The sequence below is a fragment of the Bos mutus genome, chromosome 8 (genome assembly GCF_027580195.1).
Source record: "Bos mutus isolate GX-2022 chromosome 8, NWIPB_WYAK_1.1, whole genome shotgun sequence".
Taxonomy (NCBI): Eukaryota; Metazoa; Chordata; class Mammalia; order Artiodactyla; family Bovidae; genus Bos; species Bos mutus.
In genome coordinates, this window is record NC_091624.1 from 193,175 (window position 1) to 212,146 (window position 18,972).

The 18,972-nt window shown below is 41.3% G+C and overlaps 1 protein-coding gene across 2 annotated transcripts in view; it reads right to left on the reverse strand.

Annotated features, from left to right (window-relative positions):
• Window positions 1-260: 260 nt before the first annotated feature.
• The window catches only part of SH3YL1 (SH3 and SYLF domain containing 1), a 61,703-nt gene continuing 42,991 nt past the window's right edge, over window positions 261-18,972 (reverse strand). For both annotated transcript variants that reach the window (XM_070374956.1, XM_005886713.2), the window contains exons 9-10: window positions 8,546-8,602; window positions 261-1,104 (exon numbers count right to left, since the gene is read on the reverse strand). In XM_070374956.1, the coding sequence (XP_070231057.1) occupies window positions 914-1,104; window positions 8,546-8,602 (248 nt within the window). In that variant the 3' untranslated portion in view covers window positions 261-913. The remainder of the gene's footprint in view (window positions 1,105-8,545; window positions 8,603-18,972) is intronic.

Genomic DNA, 18,972 nt, shown 5'->3' on the forward strand with positions numbered 1-18,972 from the left:
GCTGTGAAAAGAAGAGAAGCGAAAAGCAAAGGAGAAAAGGAAAGATATAAGCATCTGAATGCAGAGTTCCAAAGAATAGCAAGGAGAGATAAGAAAGCCTTCCTCAGCAATCACTGCAAAGAAATTACATGTTAAGAAAGCTGGAAAAAAAAAAAAAAGAAGCTAGCAAAACAGTCATGGAGGTTGATTTTAACCTCCAGACCAACCACAAACCTCTGGTTAAAAAAAGAAAATATGAAAAACAAAATCAAGACAGTAACTTAGCATTTTAAAAACATTTATTTAGAGACAAAGGAACCATATCAACATAACTTTATTCTACTGCTACATATGAATGAGCGTCACCAAAGAAGTAAAGCTAACAGATGTCATCTTTTTTAATGCATAGTTGAATTTCTTTGAAATTCTTTATAATGTTTCATACATATATAATTTTTGATGATACAGAGATAATTTTTAGGGATTACTATTCTAGTCAATATCTCCAACTCCAAGTATTACTTAATATACTATTTAAGCTGATTTATTCTTTTCTAGTCATTTTGCAAATATATGAAGTGGTATTCATACCCTAATCCTTAGATTCTTAAGATACAATCAAGTCACCATACACACAGCCAAACCAAAGGTTTAGTGTATGTTTGAAAATGAACACAAGAAAAATGTGATATTAACTATTAAATAGTATATGTGATAAAAAATCAATGGAAAGTAAAGATATGTAAGCTAACCACACACACACACACATATATATTTATATAACCAAAATCTTTTACATACTGGATAAAAGTTTATGGAATAAACAGAGGTGGTGTCTTTACATTTATACTAAACATTATTTAACTGAATAGTAATTCCCTCCAGTGTAGAACTAATTTTTTTGTAATTCTCAAAGAACAAAATAATATAAACTTTAATTCATAGTAACATAGTTGGCTGGAAAAATGCCAGTCCGGCCTCGAAGCTTTCCTTCCCACCAATCGAAATGTGAATCTGTTTTTGATATAACTGTGATTCTGTCTCCAGCTTGAAAATTCAAATCTCCTGGCTGTTGTCCTTCAAAAGAATATAGTGCTGTCACTTCTATGGGTTGGTTTGAATTGCCTAAAACAAGAAAAAAATATTTATTCACATTTTTATGAGAAAGACAGGAAGCATGTGTAGGGAAGAGATAAATCAGCAACTCGGGGCTTGAGGTTCTAGTGTGGGAGGCCAGCAGAGCCCAGAGCACACGGTCTGCGTGACTTTTCGTCACATGGTTAACCTTATGTTTTTCTTCGTAAACAGCAAATATTTGGTAATAACATTTCCTAAAATACACAAGTCAAACTGTACATTATTATATACTTAAATATGTGTTTGGCAAATATCTGTGGTTATAACTGCTTAAATTTTGTCCAGTCTATAAGATAATATTATTACGTTTTCCCTATTTTAATAGAATAGTCATGGTAGTTTCAATGAATTACACTATTAGGTAAAAGCTGATATTTTATACAAGACTCAATTTAAGAACCATGCTCTGTGGTCACTGATAACGTGGATTAAGCTCAGACGCATGTGCTGTTTCATCAGTAGACACTTACTTCCCTCTAGGCTTTTATGGCTGTTTTTATTTCTATACTTGATCCTTTCTTTCAAAAGGGAGATGAAATTCAAATTAGCACATCAAGAAGCATGCCTACATATGTGTGACCAGAACTTCAACAAGTATTCAGAAAAAATACCTTGAGGACTGAGTGGGTAACATGAGCAAAAGACATTAACATTATAAATTGTATCAAATTGTAAGAGATTTAGAACCAGATATTTACTGTGTACTCAGCACATGGAATCTGGTGTTTCCATGTTTCATATAATTTTGTGCACAAATTAGGCAGTTAAATGCTTGTTAAACGCATCTTAGTACAGATATACTGAAAGCGTATATAACCAAATTCTAAATCTAGTTACTTGCTTGAATCTATAATACTATAATCATAAAAAATAAAGTGACCTTGACCTATTAGTAAGAAATGAAAATAGTCAACACTCTAATAAAATTACATTTACTGAAGCACTGAATTTGTATCTCACACAAGATGGTGCTACAGTTCTTTTAATAAAGCATGTACCATGTACTTGAATTCTCCTAAAGAAATAACTTTAATAATACTTAACATAATTATATTAGTGATATTGCTGGTATAGTTTTCTATAAAGCAGAGAAGGTCTATGTATTTTTATATTTTATACTGTATTTACTTTTAACTTATTACTTTAAAGAAATAAAAGTGTGTCATGAAAGAATAAAGTTTTGATACAGTCTGGATAAAATCAAAGCAGTCACATGACTGTGAACGTATACGAATGGTCGTCACTGGGCTCTATGAAAACTGGCTCTGGCGCTGCACCGAGGGGACGCGCGGAGAGCCCTCGTGACAGCCTCACTGCGGTCGGAGAGAGAGAGCAAGCTGATGTCCAAGAAAAAGTCACTCTGAAGATGATTGTATCAATAACCATATCCACGACTTCCATACATAAAGCTCAGTCTCAACATACCACACGTAATTAACGAAAGCCCTCACTAACTCCTCCTCCCCCTTCTTGTCTCCCAAACATTGTGGATAACAGAGGCAAGTAAAAAGGGTGCCTGCGAATATGAGGGAATGTTCTGGAAGCTACAGCCACCTTAGCTGCAGTACGTGCACACACCTGTAGCACTACTTACACAATTCGGGATGCACGGGATGGTGAACACCATGATAGCAGGTGGCGTTCCATGTGGGTAAGTGAAGCCGCTGCGGGCCCTTGAGCCAGGCACTGTGATGATCACACTTGCTCCTCACTTCCAGGGAGGGAGCTCTCACCCCACTCCCCAGAATATGAACCCGAGACCTGCAAATGTTAAGTGATCTGCCCAGGGGGTGAGATTTGAATCTCGTAAACCTGTATCCAGGCAATCTTAATCACTACTGAGATTAAGCCACAGGGTCTTCAGCAACCATAGGAGTCTTAAATTGCATTCAATAGATTGAACTTGGATTCATCAGTACATTTTACCTTCTTAAAAAATTATTGTATTTTCAATGGAAGGATAATTGCTTTATAGTATGCCATGATCTTAGGTTCCTGAATGTTGAGTTTTAAGCCAGCTTTTTCACTCTCCTCTTTCAACTTCATCAAGAGGCTCTTCAGTTCCTCTTTGCTTTCTGCCATCAGAGTGGTATCTGCGTATCTGAGGTTACTGATATTTCTCCCTGCAATCTTTTTTTTTTTTTTTCCCCCTGCAATCTTGATTCCAGCTTGTGCTTCATCCAGCCCAGCATTTCGCATGATGAACTCTGCATATAAGTTAAATAAGCAGGGTGACAATATACAGCCTAGACATACTCCTTTCCCAGTTTGGAACCAGTCCATTGTTCCATGTCCAGTTCTAACTGTTGCTTCTTGACCTGCATACAGATTTCACAGGAAGCAGGTAAGGTGGTCTGGTATTCCCATCTCTTGAAAGATTTTCCACAGTTTGTTGTGATCCACACAGTCAAAGGCTTTGGTGTAGGCAATGAAGCAGAAGTAGATATTTTCCTGGAACTCTCTTGCTTTTCCCATTACCTAACAGATGTTGGCAAATTGATCTCTGGTTCCTCTGCCTTTTCTAAATCCAGAACATTTGGAAGTTCTCGGTTCACGTACTGTTGAAGCCTTGCTTGGAGAATTTTGAGCATTACTTTGCAAGTGTGTGGTAGTCTGAACATTCTTTGGCATTGCCTTTCTTTGGGTTTGAAATGAAAACTGACCTTTTCCAGTCCTGTGGCCACTGCTGAATTTTACAAATTTGCTGGCACATTGAGTGCAGCACTTTACCAGCATCACCTTTTAGGATTTGAATAGCTCAACAGGAATTCTACCACCTCCACTAGCTTTGTTCATAGTGATGCTTCCTAAGGCCCACTTGACTTTACATTCCAGAATGTCTGGCTCTAGGTGAGTGATCAAACCATCGTGGTTATCTGGGTCATTAAGATGTTTGTTTTTTGTATAGTTCTTCTGTGTATTCCGTGCTTCCCTTGTGGCTCAGATGGTAAAGCGTCTTCCTACAATGCGGGAGACCCGGGTTCGATCCCTGGGTCGGGAAGTTCCCCTGGAGAAGGAAATAGAAACCCACTCCAGTACTCTTGCCTGGAAAATCCCATGGACAGAGGAGCCCAGTAGGCTACAGTCCATGGGGTCGCAAAGAGTCGGACACAGCTGAGCAACTCCACTTCACTTCACTTCACTTCTGTGTATTCTTGCCACCTTTTGTAATACCTTCTGCTTCTGCTGGGTCCATACCATTTGTCCTTTATTGAGCCCATCTTTGCGTGAAATGTTCCCTTGGTATTTCTAATTTTCTTGAAGAGATCTATAGTCTTTACAGTTCTATTGTTTTCCTCTATTTCTTTGCACTGACCACTGAGGAAGGCTTTCTTATCTCTCCTTGTTATTCTTTGGAACTCTGCATTCAAATAGGTATATCTTTCCTTTTCTCCTTTGCCTTTTGCTTCTCTTCTTTCCTCAGCTATTTGTAAGGTCTCCTCAGACATCCATTTGCCTTTCATTTTCTTGGGAATGTTTTTGATCACCGCTTCCTGTACAATGTCGTGAACCTCTATCCATAGTTCTTCAGGCACTCTATCAGATCTAATCCCTTGAATCTATTTGTCACTTCCACTTATCATTAAAAGGGGTTTGATTTAGGTCATACTCAAATGGTCTAGTGGTTTTCCCCACTTTCTTCAATTTAAGTCTGAATTTTGCAATAAGCAGTTCATGATCTGAGCCCCAGTCAGCTCCTGGTCTTGTTTTTGCTGACTGTATAGAGCTTCTCCATTTTTGGCTGCAAAGAATATAATCAATCTGATTTTGGTATTGACCATCTGGTGATGTCCATGTATAGAGTCATCTCTTGTGTTGTTGGAAGAGGGTGTTTGCTATGACCAGTGTGTTCTCTTGGCAAAACTCTGTTAGCCTTTGCCTTTCATTTTGTACTCTAAGACCAAACCTACCTGTTACTCCAGGTATTACTTTTGCTTTCCAGTCCCCTATAAAGAAAAGGACTTTTTTTTTTTTTTTTTGTTAGTTCTAGGTCTTTAGGTCTTCATAGGACTGTTCAGCTTCTTCAGCATTAGTGGCTGGGGCATAGACTTCGATTACTATGATACTCAATGCTTTGCCTTGGAAATGAACCAAGATCATTCTGTTGCTTTTGAGATGGCCCCCAAGTACTGCATTTCAGACTCTTTTGTTGACTATGGTGGCTATTCCTTTTCTTCTAAGGGATTCTTGCCCACAGTAGTAGATATAATGGTCATCTGAGTTAAATTCGCCCATTCCAGTCCATTTCAGTTCACTGATTCCTGGAACGTCCATGTTCACTCTTGTCATCTGTTTGCTTCCAATTCACCCTGATTCATGGACCTAGCGTTCCAGGTTCCTGTGCACTACTGTTTTTACAGCATCGGACTTTACTTTCACCACCAGTCACACCCACAACAGGGCACTGTCTTCACTTTGGCTCAGCCTCCTCATTCCTTCTGGAGCTAGTTCTCCACTCTTCTCCAGCAGCATATTGGGCACCTACTGACCTGGGGAGTTCATCTTTCAGTGTCCTATCTTTTTGTCTTTTCATACTGTTCATGGGGTTCTCAAGGCAAGAATATTGAAGTGTTTGCCATTCCCTTCTCCAGTGGACCACATTTTGTCAGAACTCTCCACCATGACCTGTCCCTCTTGGGTGGCCCCACACAGCATGGCTCACAGTTTCAATGAGTTAGACCAGGCTGTGGTCCATGTGCTCAGTTTGGGTAGTTTTCTGTGACTGTGGTTTTCAGTCTGTCTGCCCTCTAAGAGACTTGTGGAAGTGTCCTGATGGGAGGGACTGGCTGTGGGGAAAACTGGGTCTTGCTATGCTCGGGGAGGCCAAGCTCAGTAAATCTTTAATCCAATTTCTGGCTGATGGGTGGGGCTGTGTTCCCTCCCTGTAGTTTAGTTAGGCAAACTATCTTCCTGAGTCACTGAGTTATCCAGACTGTACAAATAATAGGAATATCTGTTGCTGATGATCCCTGAATTTGTTCTTAGCAGTTTTAGAAATATATTTTATAACGAATAATTAGAGGAAGAAAGATATTATGACCTTAAGAAAAGACAGAAGGGATTGCAGACCAGATTCAATCTTTGCCCCTCCCCCCGCTGGAGGTTGTCTAACTGCCTCTGAATTGCAGTTTCCAAATAAGATGAAGATAAAACAGTAACAGGAAAAACGGGTCTCAGGGCCAAGCAGGGGTTCTGAGCCAACAGAGGACAAGGCGGCGCTGCTGGGTGGGAGGAGGCTGGCGCTCTGCGTCCCTCCTGGCATCCACTCTGCACAGAGGTGAAGCAGAGAGGGAGGGGCCGCTGCTGGCAGAGCTGGTGAAGGGTGTGGGCAGGACAGGCAGACAGAGGTGTGCCAATTCCTCACCCACTCACCAGTCAGGCAATCCCTCTATTTTAGGAGGGTGCAGAAGGGTCTTGAGTTGAGGGCTTGTTGGGAAAGTTCATCCACGGGAAACAAAGGACAGAGCTGGCCTGGGTGAGAGCAGGCGCCCCCAGCAGGGACCAGTCCATGTGCACTTGGTGCCAGGTCCCCCTGCTGGCTTTCTCTTCAACGAGCTCAAAATGACTTACAGTTCCGCTTTACTGTAAATAGTAGGGACGGCTTCCATAGGAGAAGTTTAATGTCCACAACGTAATCCATTAGAAGAGGCCAGCCAAGAGGGTCCCTGGAGCGCAGGGAAGTAAGGCCCACAGGGCCACCCAAACAGCCAGTGTCCACACACAGGCGCCTTCCCTGCTGAGGACACGCGCCTTCAAGACCTACATTCCTACACTTCAAAACAATCTGGAGGATCTTTGAAGCAATTGACTATTTTGTATCCAAATATTCAAGTTTATTCAAATAGAAGTTATTTTTCTCTCCCAAATCAGGGCCACACTTAACAGGAAACAGATTACAGTCAGCTTTGGTGACTGGCAGCTGCTCTGAGCTCATAATTAGCAAGTCTGCGTCCACAGGATGCCACTTCTCAGTGGAGCCTGCATAATGTGACCCATATGACATCGACACATCTGGCCCCAGACATGACTCGGAACAATCTCAGACCCTGGAAGGTCTCCTCCAAGACGCACTAGACGTGGCGCCGTGATGAGCCGGGCAGCTGACTCGATCCCGGCACCCACATGCCCCAGGATATGGGTGGTATCCACAACCCTTGGTGACCGCGATCTCTCTACAGGAGTGTGAGTGAGCTGGATGGGGCCACCAGGAGAGGTCATGAGACCCGCAATTCTCAAACAGCAAAGTCAAAAGATGAAGGGCATCCGTGGTTGTCACACTCAGGGAGGGGGCATTACTGGCATCGAGTGGGCCTAGTCCTCAGGCACACACAGCTCAGGACAGCCCCATGGCAGAGAGCTGTGCACCAGGCCCAGAGGGCCCCTGCCAGTCAGAGGGTGGACAGGGGGCGGTGATGGATGCTGACCAAGGAGGTTTGGACCGCCAGGTATGAAAACCTCAGTAAACAGGGCTATGGATGCCCATCCCCTGTTTTACCGTGAGGCCAGAAGACTTGGTAGCAGGAGCTTCCAAAGGTTCGAAGCAAAAGCACACACCACCTGGAGAACCATCGCTGTGCCCACGCAGCGTGGGCAGGCCCAGGAGAGCCAGCCCAGGCAGCCAGGAGTCCTGCTCAGACGGGTTTTCAACTCAAGCCTCAGGACCAAGGAGTCACAGGGCTGGGACTTTTCTCTGCAAGGCTGATAGACTGGCATAAGGAAGTCCTTAGTAAGAGTTTAACTGGTTTCACACAGCAATGTAAAGTAAGCTTTATTTTTAAAATAGACTTTAAATCTTTCCTTGCATTTTCTTTTTTAAAATCCCTTATATTTTGAGAAAGTACTAAAATAAATTAATATTAACTTATTACCTACTGTTTGAAACACTTAGCTTGTGCTACCCTCAAATATAAAAGCAAAACCCAACCAACCGACCAACCATGGGAAGTAAAGTGTGTGGAACACACAGCCAGAGAATAAAAGTACGGGTGTGAAGTCTGAGCCTCTGTCCCCAGATCCCACGTAGGGTTTTGTTTCTTATCTTCCCTCATTGCTTTTTAAGAGATATTTCTAATATTTATCAGGCACTTAGACTACAAGTGCAGACTTTAGAGGGATCTGAGAAAAGACACGCTAATCCCCAGAGTCACACTGCCAACGCCACTTCTACTCCGCTGTAGTCAAGGCCCCTAACCCCTCAGGGCCCAGTGGCCCTTTCCCAAGTGGGTCCAGTCTATCTGCTGACCTCATCAAGTTTGATCAGTCCAATTGTGCAGAGTATGTTTTAAATGAAGTGCTTCTCAAAGTAACGTGAATATCCTATAAATGAAATAAGAGGTACTGATATTTTCACAACCTGCCAGATTAGTTAGAAGGTTTGTGATTATAAGATGGTTACAAATCTTTTTAAAACAGACATATTTTTACTTACCAACTCTCTCACGATAGCTGGAAAGTTCAGGATACAGATTATATTCGTTTCTGCTACCTGCAAAAAGTAAATAGATACATAAGAGAGGAACATTTAGAAAATTTATTAGTATATAGTATATAAGATAACCAGGGCTTCTCTGGTGGCTCAGATGGTAAAGCGTCTGCCCACAACGCTGGAGACCCAGGTTTGATCCCTGGGTTGGGAAGATCCCCTGGTGAAGGAAATAGCAACCCACTCCAGTATTCTTGTCTGGAAAATCCCCATGAACAGAGGACCCTGGTAGTCTACAGTCCATGGGGTCGCAAAGAGTCTGACACGACTGAGTGACTTCACGCACATATAAGATACCCAAGAATGCCAAATACTGTTCTTGATAAGCAGATATTTTAAATCACTCAAATTGATCAAAATATAATTATTTTATCCTCTTTCAATCAAAAGGAATATCTGAATATACACAGAAAGCAGACCAAACGCAAGGCAGACAGTGAATGTCTAATACCTATGACCACGTGTGCAGAAACTACAACTCACGGCATCGCGATCACACGCTCACAGAGAACACATACATCTTCTTCCAAAACTACCAGAATAATAAAATTTGCAATCACCAAGCCAGTGGTTTTCAGTCTTGCTTGTTTAACATCTAGTTTTTAAAGAAGTATTTATATGTATATTTTTAAACTGATACCTAAAATTGTTAAATGTAAGATTAAGGATGTATTTTTAGCATATTTTAATGTCAATTACTTAAAATTCATATCACTCCCTTTTTGGATACAAGGATCTAAATATGATAGTGATCTGAACCCATCACCATTCATAAAGAAAATCAACAAAATGTTTTTAATAGTCAGAAATTATATACTGTTCATTTTTAATCTTTATTTATTTATTATTTTTAATCTTTAAATCATATTTTCATTTCATTTGTTCCAAAGATTTTTGACCAGTGTATTATATTGTACTTTTAACTGTGGCGTTGGAGAAGACTCTTGAGAGTCCCTTGGACTGCAAGGAGATCCAACCAGTCCATCCTAAAGGAAATCAGTCCTGAATATTCATTTGAAGGACTGATGTTGAAGCTGAAACTCCAATACTTTGGCCACCTGATGCAAAGAGCTGACTCATTTGAAAAGACCCTGATCCAGGGAAAGATTGAAGGTGTGAGGAGAAGGGGACAACAGAGGATGAGACGGCTGGATGGCATCACCGACTCAATGGACATGAGTTTGAGTAAACTCGGGTAGTTGGTGATGGACAGGGAGGCCTGGTGTGCTGCAGTCTATGGGGTCGCAAAGAGTCAGAAACGACTGAGCGACTGAACTGAACTGAACTTATGCAAATTTCTACAACAAGAATTTATACATAAATTTTATTTTAAAAATTTTATTTTACATAACACAATCATATATTTAATAATTTCTTATAGATCGAGTTATCATGATCATTATAAGCACACATTGATCAAAACCTTAAAAATATTATAAATTCATTAATTTACTAAACATTAAAGTGTTACTTGAAATGTATTTCAACAGGTGGACTAGACTTTTAAAAATTGGTTCATATACACCATTCAGTTCACTTAAGTTGCTCAGTCGTGACCGATTCTTTGTGACCCCATGGATTGCAGCAGCTTCACGCATTGGAGAAGGAAATGGCAACCCACTTCAGTATTCTTGCCTGGAGAGTCCCAGGGATGGGGGAGCCTGGTGGGCTGCCGTCTATGGGGTCGCACAGAGTCGGACACGACTAAAGTGACTTAGCAGCAGCAGCAGCAGCAGGCTTACTCAAACTCATGTGCATCAAAACAGTGATACTATCCAATCATCTCATCCTTGTCCTCCCCTTCTCCTCCTGCCTTCTTCAATCTTTCACAGCATCAGGGTCTTTTCTAATGAGTCAGTTCTTCGCATCAGGTGGCCAAAGTACTGGAGTTTCAGCTTCAGCACCAGTCTTTCCAATGAATATTCAGGACTGATTTCCTTTAGGGTCAACTGGTTTGATCTCCTTGCAGTCCAAGGGACTCTCAAGAGTCTTCTCCAACACCACAGTTCAAAAGTATCAATTCTTTGGTGCTCAGCTTTTTGTATGGTCCAACTATCACATCCATACAAGACTACTGGGAAAAAACCTAGCTTTGACTATATGAACCTTTGTTGGCAAAGTAATGTCTCTACTTTTTAATACACTATCTAGGTTGCTCATAGCTTTTCTTCCAAGGAGCAAGCATCTTTTAGTTTCATGGCTGCAGTCACCATCTGCAGTGATTCTGGAGCCCAAGAAAATAAAATCCCTCACTGTTTCCATTGTTTCCCCATCCATTTGCCATGATGTGATGCGACTGGATGTCATGATCTTAGTTTTCTGAATACTGAGTTCTAATCCAGCTTTTTCACTCTCCTCTTTCACTTTCATCAAGAGGCTCTTTAGTTCCTCTTTGATTTCTGCCCTATGGTTGGTGTCATCTGCATATCTGAGGTTGATATTGATATTTCTCCTGGAAATCATGATTCCAGTTTGTGCTTCATCCAGTCTGGCATTTCACATGATGTACTCTGTCCATAGGTTAAATAAATAGGGTGACAATATACAGCCCTGACATACTCCTATCCCATTTGGAACCAGTCCATTGTTCCAAGTCCGGTTGTAACTATTGCTTCTTGACTTGCATATGGATTTTTCAGGAGACAGGTAAGGCGGTCTGGTATTCCCATCTCTTGAAGGATTTTCCAAAGTTTGTTGTGATCCACACAGTCAAAGGCTTTAGCACAGTCAATGAAGCAGAAGTAGACATTTTCCTGGAACTCTCTTGCTTTTCCTGTGACCCAACGGATGTTGGCAATTTGATCTCTGGTTCCTCTACCTTTTATAAATCCAGCTTGAACATCTGGAAGTTCTCAGTTCACATACTACTGCAGCCTAGCTTGGAGAATTTTGAGCATTACTTTACTAGCGTGTGAGATGAGTGCAATTGTGCGGTAGTTTGAGCATTCTTTGGCATTGCCTTTCTTTGGGATTGGAATGAAAACTGACCTTTTCCAGTCCTGTGGCCACTGCTGAGTGTTCCAAATTTGCTGGCATATTGAGTGCAGCACTTTCACAGCATCATCTTTCAGGATTTGAAATAGCTCAGCTGGAATTCCATCACCTCCACTAGCTTTGTTCATAGTGATGCTTCTTAAGGCCCACTTGACTTTGAACTCCAGGATGTCTGGTTCTAGGTGAGTGATCACACCACTGGGGTTATCTGGGTCATTAAGATGTTTTTTGTATACTTCTTATGTGTATTCTTGACACCTCTTCTTAATACCTTCCGCTTTTGTTCGGTCCATACCATTTGTCCTTTATTGAGCCCATCTTTGCATGAAATGTTCCCTTGGTACCTCTAATTTTCTTGAAGAGATCTCTGGTCTTTCACATTCTATTGTTTTCCTCTATTTCTTTGCTTTGATCACTGAGGAAGGTTTTCTTTTCTCTCCTCACTATTCTTTGGAACTCTGTATTCAGATGGGTATATCTTTCTTTTTCTCCTTTGCCCTTTACTTCTCTTCTTTTCTCAGCCACTTGTAAGACCTCCTCAGACAATCACTTTGCCTTCGTTTTTCTTGAAGATGGTTTTGATCATCACCTCCTCTACAATGTCACAAACCTCCGTCCATAGTTCTTCAGGCACTCTGTCTATCAGATCTAATTCCTTGATCTATTTGTCACTTTCACTGTATATCGTAAGGGATTTTATTTAGGTCATACCTGAATTTAGGTCATATGCCGAGGATAACTATTATTCATGGAATGACATAGCTTCAACATAAAATTGTATCTCACTGTTCTTTTTTAAAGATATCAATGCTAATAAAGATGGTTTTTAGAAAAACTAGAGAGGGCAAGAAAGATATTTTGTAAGAATGTGACAGAATTTTTTATTTCCCTTCTTAGATAGAGGTAAAAAAATTCTCATAATAGAGATCTATCATCAAAACAACAGCAATAATAAAATATCACTTATTAATTAATAAACTATTACTACTATAATTTTTATTTTGATGATAGCTATGTGATTTTATAAATAACTAATATATAATAATAATATTAATTACTATTCTTATTATAAATTCAGATAACAGTCCATTAGGTCTCCATTCAGCTTTGTTGAAAGCGACAAAAAATGTAATTCATCTAATTTACAAAATTATTTACTGTTCATCAGACTTACCAACTACACTAATATCAACTTTCATATTTCAAATTGTATCACTGTCCTTACATTTTGGGGACAATGTTGTAGTAGTATTAATAAGATAGTCTGGAGTTTGCTTTTCTTATTCAAGTGTGAAAAAAACTACTGTGAAAGAATAGAAGACAAAGAGGGCAACATGTACATCATGTTCTCAACAAAGAACACGAGTGGAAGCCAGCCATCTGTAAACTGTACCTTAAATTACCTGTGCCCAGAAGCGCTTTCTCAATCTCTGTGTGCCCTTAGGGCTTCCCTGGTGGCTCTGTTGGTAAAGAATCTGTCTGCAATGCAGGAGACCCAAGTTCGACCCCTGGGTCAGGAAGATACCCTGGAGAAGGGCATGGCAACCCACTCCAGTATTCTTGCCAGGAGAATTCCATGGACAGAGGAGCCTGGTGGGCTACAGTCCACGGGGTCACAGAGTTGGACACTACTGAGTGAGTAAGCACATGCTTTCCTCATCTCTGTGTACCCCTTAAGGACAGAGGTGCATCAGTGTGAAGGCCTCTGGCCTAAGAAGTTTATGAATACAAAAATACAGAAATAAGCATTGGCAAGGTGGGGAAGAGGGAACAAATATCAGAGAATCTATTTTAAAAAACTGATGAGAAGTAAGAGATTTTGGGTAGGTGACCATATATAAGACAAAAGATGTGCAAATTAAGGCTTTCTCAACTATTAAAAGAAGCACTCTGAAAATAAATGGGAAAGCGTCTTGCACTCAACACAGCAAAACAAAATTACAAAGTACTTAGAAATAAATTTAACAAGAAAGGCACAGAAACCATGAAATCTTAGGAAAGACATAATATCTCTACAAATGGAAAGAGTAAAATAGGAAGATTATCATACAAATGCCAAATTTATTTGTCTATATATATAATGTTACTGTAATTAATATTAAAAAATCATAGAGTTCATATAAGTACATAACATTACTTTAACCAGAACTGCATATTGGTACTTGACAGGAGTACTGGTAAAATGCTCTTAATTAACTGAGGAGTAAGTATCTAGTAACTGCAAGAATGAAATACTTCAAGAAAACCTAGGACACTATGAAGGCAATGTACAGGAGAGAAGACCCTAACCACGCTAAAACACTGATGCTTTCAAACTGTGGTGCCGGAAAAGACCTTGAGGGTCCTTGGACAGCAAGGAGATCAAACTGGTCAATCCTAAAGGAAGTCAACCCTGAATACTCATTGGAAGGACTGATGCTGAAGTTGAAGGGCTGACTCACTGGAAAAGACCCTGAGGCTGGGAATGACTGGAGGCAAAAGGAGCAGGGCATGACAGAGGATGAGATGGTTAGATAGCATCACTGACTCAATGGACATGAACTTGAGCAAACTACAGGAGATATGGAGGGTACAGAGCCCGGCGCGCTGCAGTCCATGGGGCTGCAAAGAGCTGACATGGCTTAGCGACTGAGTAACAACAACTCCAACGTACAAAATCTGTAAGAAATAAGTGACAGATACCTTTACATAAATGTTAAAACATTGACATATGAAAGTTTATATATCAACTTTTATATTTCATATAGATTATGAACCACATGAAAACTGAGATCAACAAACAATACCTCTAGAGAAATAAACTGTCATCCAAATGAGAAACCCCTTAATATACAAAACACTCATACAAGTTGAAAACGCAATAAGTATTCCAAGAGAAAAAAATTAACCAATTAAATAGAGACTTTTAAGATAAGACTAAATTCCAAACACCAGCAATAAGATGAAAAAAGTGTTTAAATCACGAATAGGGACAAACACAGTCACTTAACAAGGAAATCTAACCCACTGTCAGACTAGTAAACACTTCAGGACACTCCAACACTACCAGTGACGAGGGATGACTGTGAGGCGTGTTGCGGTAGAGTGTGCACAGTAGGGAGTGTAGGTGCCTGATGAGGTGTACACAGTAGGGACGGTAGGTGTGTGATAGGAGTGTGCACAGTAGGGAGTGCAGGTGTCGGATAGGGGTATACACAGTACGGCGTGTAGATGTTTGATAGGGGTATACACAGTAGGGCATGTAGGTGTCTGATGGGGTGTACACAGTAGGGCCTGTAGATGTTTGATTGGGGTGTACACAGTAGGGAGTGTAGGGGTCTGATAGGAGTGTACACAGTAGGGAGTGTAGGTGCCTGATGGGGTGACCCAGTAGGGAGTGTAGGTGTCTGATGGGGTGACACAGTAGGGCCTGTAGGTATCTGAGTGGGATGTACACAGTAGGGCCTGTAGGTATCTGAGTGGGGTGTACACAGTAGGGCCTGTAGGTATCTGAGTGGGGTATACACAGTAGGGAGTGTAGGTGTCTGATAGGCATGTGCACAGTAGGGAGTGTAAGGGTCTGATAGGAGTGTGCACAGTAGGGAGTGTAGGTCTCTGATAGGCGTGCGCATGGTGGGAGTGTAGGTCGTGGGTAATGGCTGACAGGACTGCAGTAGTAAAAACTTTAAAAGTCAATCTACCAAATCTCTTACAAATTTACAAATACATCCTTTCACCTACCATGTTTGTTCCTGGAAATTATCTTAAAATTTTTTCCACTATGTAGACAGCTTAAGAAATTAACTGTGACACTGCTTCGCATGGAATAAAAGCTGAAAGTTAATATCTATCAGTAGGAGAGTGGCTGAATAAAAATGTCCATCTACATGATGGAATACTGAATAGCCACTACAAGGAATTAAATGAACTGAGGAGTAAGTATCCAATAATTGCAAGAACACAGTTGATTCAGGGATTTCCGTGAGATGTTGCTGAGCAAAAGGACCAAATAAATCCCACGAACAAACAAGCGGTAGGAAAGCACGAAACTGTAGCAGCATTGTTGTGAGATGACCACAAAACACTGGGCCTGTGTGTCCACACGTTCGTACACATGCTTGTGTGTGGACGACACGGAGAAAATACGGAGGAACTATAGAAACACGGGAAAAGTATTATTCCTACTGTTCCCATGGTTTGCTGGTGTGAGTATGGAAGAGAGTGACGTGTAATTAGGACAGAGGAGAAATGGGAAAAAGGCAAGGACTCCTAAAAGAAAAAGAAAAAAATGCTTTCAAAAACTGTATTTATGAATCACATATACACTTAAATAAAATTATATATGTGAGGATATATAAGAAATTAAAAATTAAGATTCTGGTTTTTAATAAAGCACTTAGGAATAAGTCATATTTAAAATGAAAGGTTAAGAACAGATACAAATTTTAAACTTTGGTTTTATTGAATCAAAACCAGGTGTTCGCAACCAGGCATGATATGCTACATGAGAAAAGACGACAGGCATGTGAAAAAAAACAGGAATCCGGCAACAAATACTAAAGCTGAAAAAGTAAAGGGAGGAGAAGAGTGGATGGTGAATAGAGCTGCGTCTGCAGGAACGTGCCCAGGCAAGCAGCTGAGCTGGCAAGCACACTGTGAAACCAGCGAGAGCAGCCCCTGCCGGGACAGGAAGCTTCCAAAGACAGAGGTCACTGCGGCAAACAGACAGAACAGGGCTGGTGCAGCGGGGGACCCGTGGCCAATGAGGCTCGATGTTAAAATGCCCGCTCGGGAAGAGCACGCAAGAGAAACACCCTCCAAGATCGCTCCATTGTTGGCTGAGAGGAGCTTCTTGAGATGAGGCAAGCAGCTTTTTAATCTACACTGACAAGTAACTGGTATTGAAGACCAGCAGGATGTTTATGTGGGTATGATACAGATACCTACTCCCTCAGTGAGGAAATTTTAGAAACACTCTGTATTTTGAAGTATTCACATATAGGTCAGATTTTATGTAATCACTCCTATCTAAATTAAAAATAGATTCAATGCTCACATCTTGCTACAGAAAATAAGAGTGTAAGCAAATCAATCACCAGAACATAAATAAAAATTGACCATCCCTTTGGAGGAAGAAAGCAGCATCCCAAGAGAACAGGATACACAGCAAGTTGTGTGTGTGTTTAGGGCGTGGGGTGGGGCTCAGCGGCAAAGAACACGCCTGTCAACGTAGGAGACGCAGGAGACACAGGTTTGACCCCTGGGTTGGGAAGATCCCCTGGAGGAGGGAATGGCAACCCACTCCAGTATTCTTGCCTGGGAAACCCCACGGACAGGGGAGCATGGAGGGCTACAGTCCATGGGGTCGCAAAGAGTCAGACACGACTGAGTGACTGAGCACACACACACACACATACACATACACACTATAAAGAAAAATAGGTCTAGTTCCTGAGGCTCTGCCTCGATGAGGTAAATTTAGACAAGCTAAAGGCATAGCCAGGAATCAGTATGAGCACCATGAGTCGGGTTTCATGCTCATTTCTCACCTGGGCATGAAAACTGGGCACATGGATACAAAACACGGAGGGGGAGGGCAGGACCGGCTTTATGGCCTTGGCAGCACTTTGGCACTTAGAGTCCTTTGCCCAGAGCTTATCATATGCTGCTGACGGTTGAATAGCATGGGTTGCACTGTGTGGGTTCACTTACAAGTGGATTTTTCCTGATAACACTGGAAAATTTGTCTGAAAAAACTCAGATGAAACACACAGCCTAGAAATATCAAAAGAAATAAGGAAAAGCTAGGTGTGTCATGAATGCATGGAATTTATAGAGATACTATTCTGTTTCACCATTTGCCACTGTAGGATACACACAAATCTTTTACTAGGAGCTAAAATTTATCAAAACTGATGTACATGCACACTCACACTCTCCATTTGCAGTGGAGAGAAATGTAAACAGATGTGAAGCTGCAGTACTTAGTCATAACCATATAAATGAACGTACTTATTGTACATACACGAGTACACATACTATACCCTGGAATACTTGTGTAGCCACCCCCCTGTTGCTGTGCTGAGGTGACGAGTGTTGCAAGTAACTGCCAAAGATGCTGACCTTAATCGTCTCCATGTGACGAGCTGTCTCTGCAGTCAATTGTGTATCACTATGATAAGCTCTCTTTCATGGTTCTGGTGTATTTTTCGTTGTGTTTAAAACGACACTATAAACCTTGATTAACACCAAGGGACCCATAAAAAGTACCACTAGTGCTCCCGGAAGTGCTCCCAGGAAACAGAGAAAAGTCATTACAAGCAAAAGCCGAACTGCCTGACGTGTAGAAACAGGCCTGCAACTGCACCCGCCCGCCACTCCGACAGAAGTAAATTCAGGGCAAGAACCGCTTCTAAGAGAGAAAAGGAAATCCATGAAGTTGTTGCTGCAGCTACACCAACAGGCGCGGAAGCGCTGCACCTTCTGTGAAACCCCTTTTATCTTATCTTGCAAACGCAGCTGTTACGCGGGTGCAATAGACTCTAATAAGACGTGAGAAAAAGCAAAGTCATCATATGACAACTTAAAGCAGAAAGAAGGTGAAGGATCCAAAACTGGAGAACTAAATGCCAGCCAAGTTTGCTTTGATAATTTTAGTAAGAAGTTGGGCTTAAGTAACATCAAGATAACAGGAGAAGCAGCTTCTGCTGACCAAGAGGCAATAGCCACATCCCAGACGTCATTAAGAAAATCATTGACAAGAAAGAATATTTGCCTGAACAAGTTTCTAATGCAGATGAAACTACCCTATTCTGGGAAAACTGCAACCAAGGGCATTTATTAGTAAGGAAGAGAAGTGAGCACCAGGATTTAAGGCAGGAAGGGACAGACAAGCTCTACTCTTCCGAGCACAGGCACTGGAGTTCATGACCAGGTCTGCCCTCCTCTATAGAACTGCTAACCCCCAGCCTAGAAGGGGAACAGATAAACACAAGCTGACAACCTTTGGCTGTGCAAAAAGAAGGCCTGGATCATGACAACTCTTTTTCTTTTTTTGGTCCCTGACATCAGGAAGCACTGTGCCACTAAGGGACTGCCTTTTAAAGTTCTTTTGATATTGGACAATGCCCCTGGCCACCCAAGAACCCCACAAGTTCAGCTCCATGAGTAGACCACCAAGGGGTGTTGCTGGCCTCAAACACAACATCTCAAACCTCTATATCATCAGGACTTTTAAAGGTACTCTACACAAAGAACTGCTGATGCTGTGGAAGAGAATGCCTAGAGCGAGAACAGTATGCGAGTCTGGAAGATTACACCACTGAAGATGCCATTTCTTATAGAAAAAGCCATGAAAGCCATCACGCCTGAAACAATAAATTCCTGCTGGAGAAAACTGT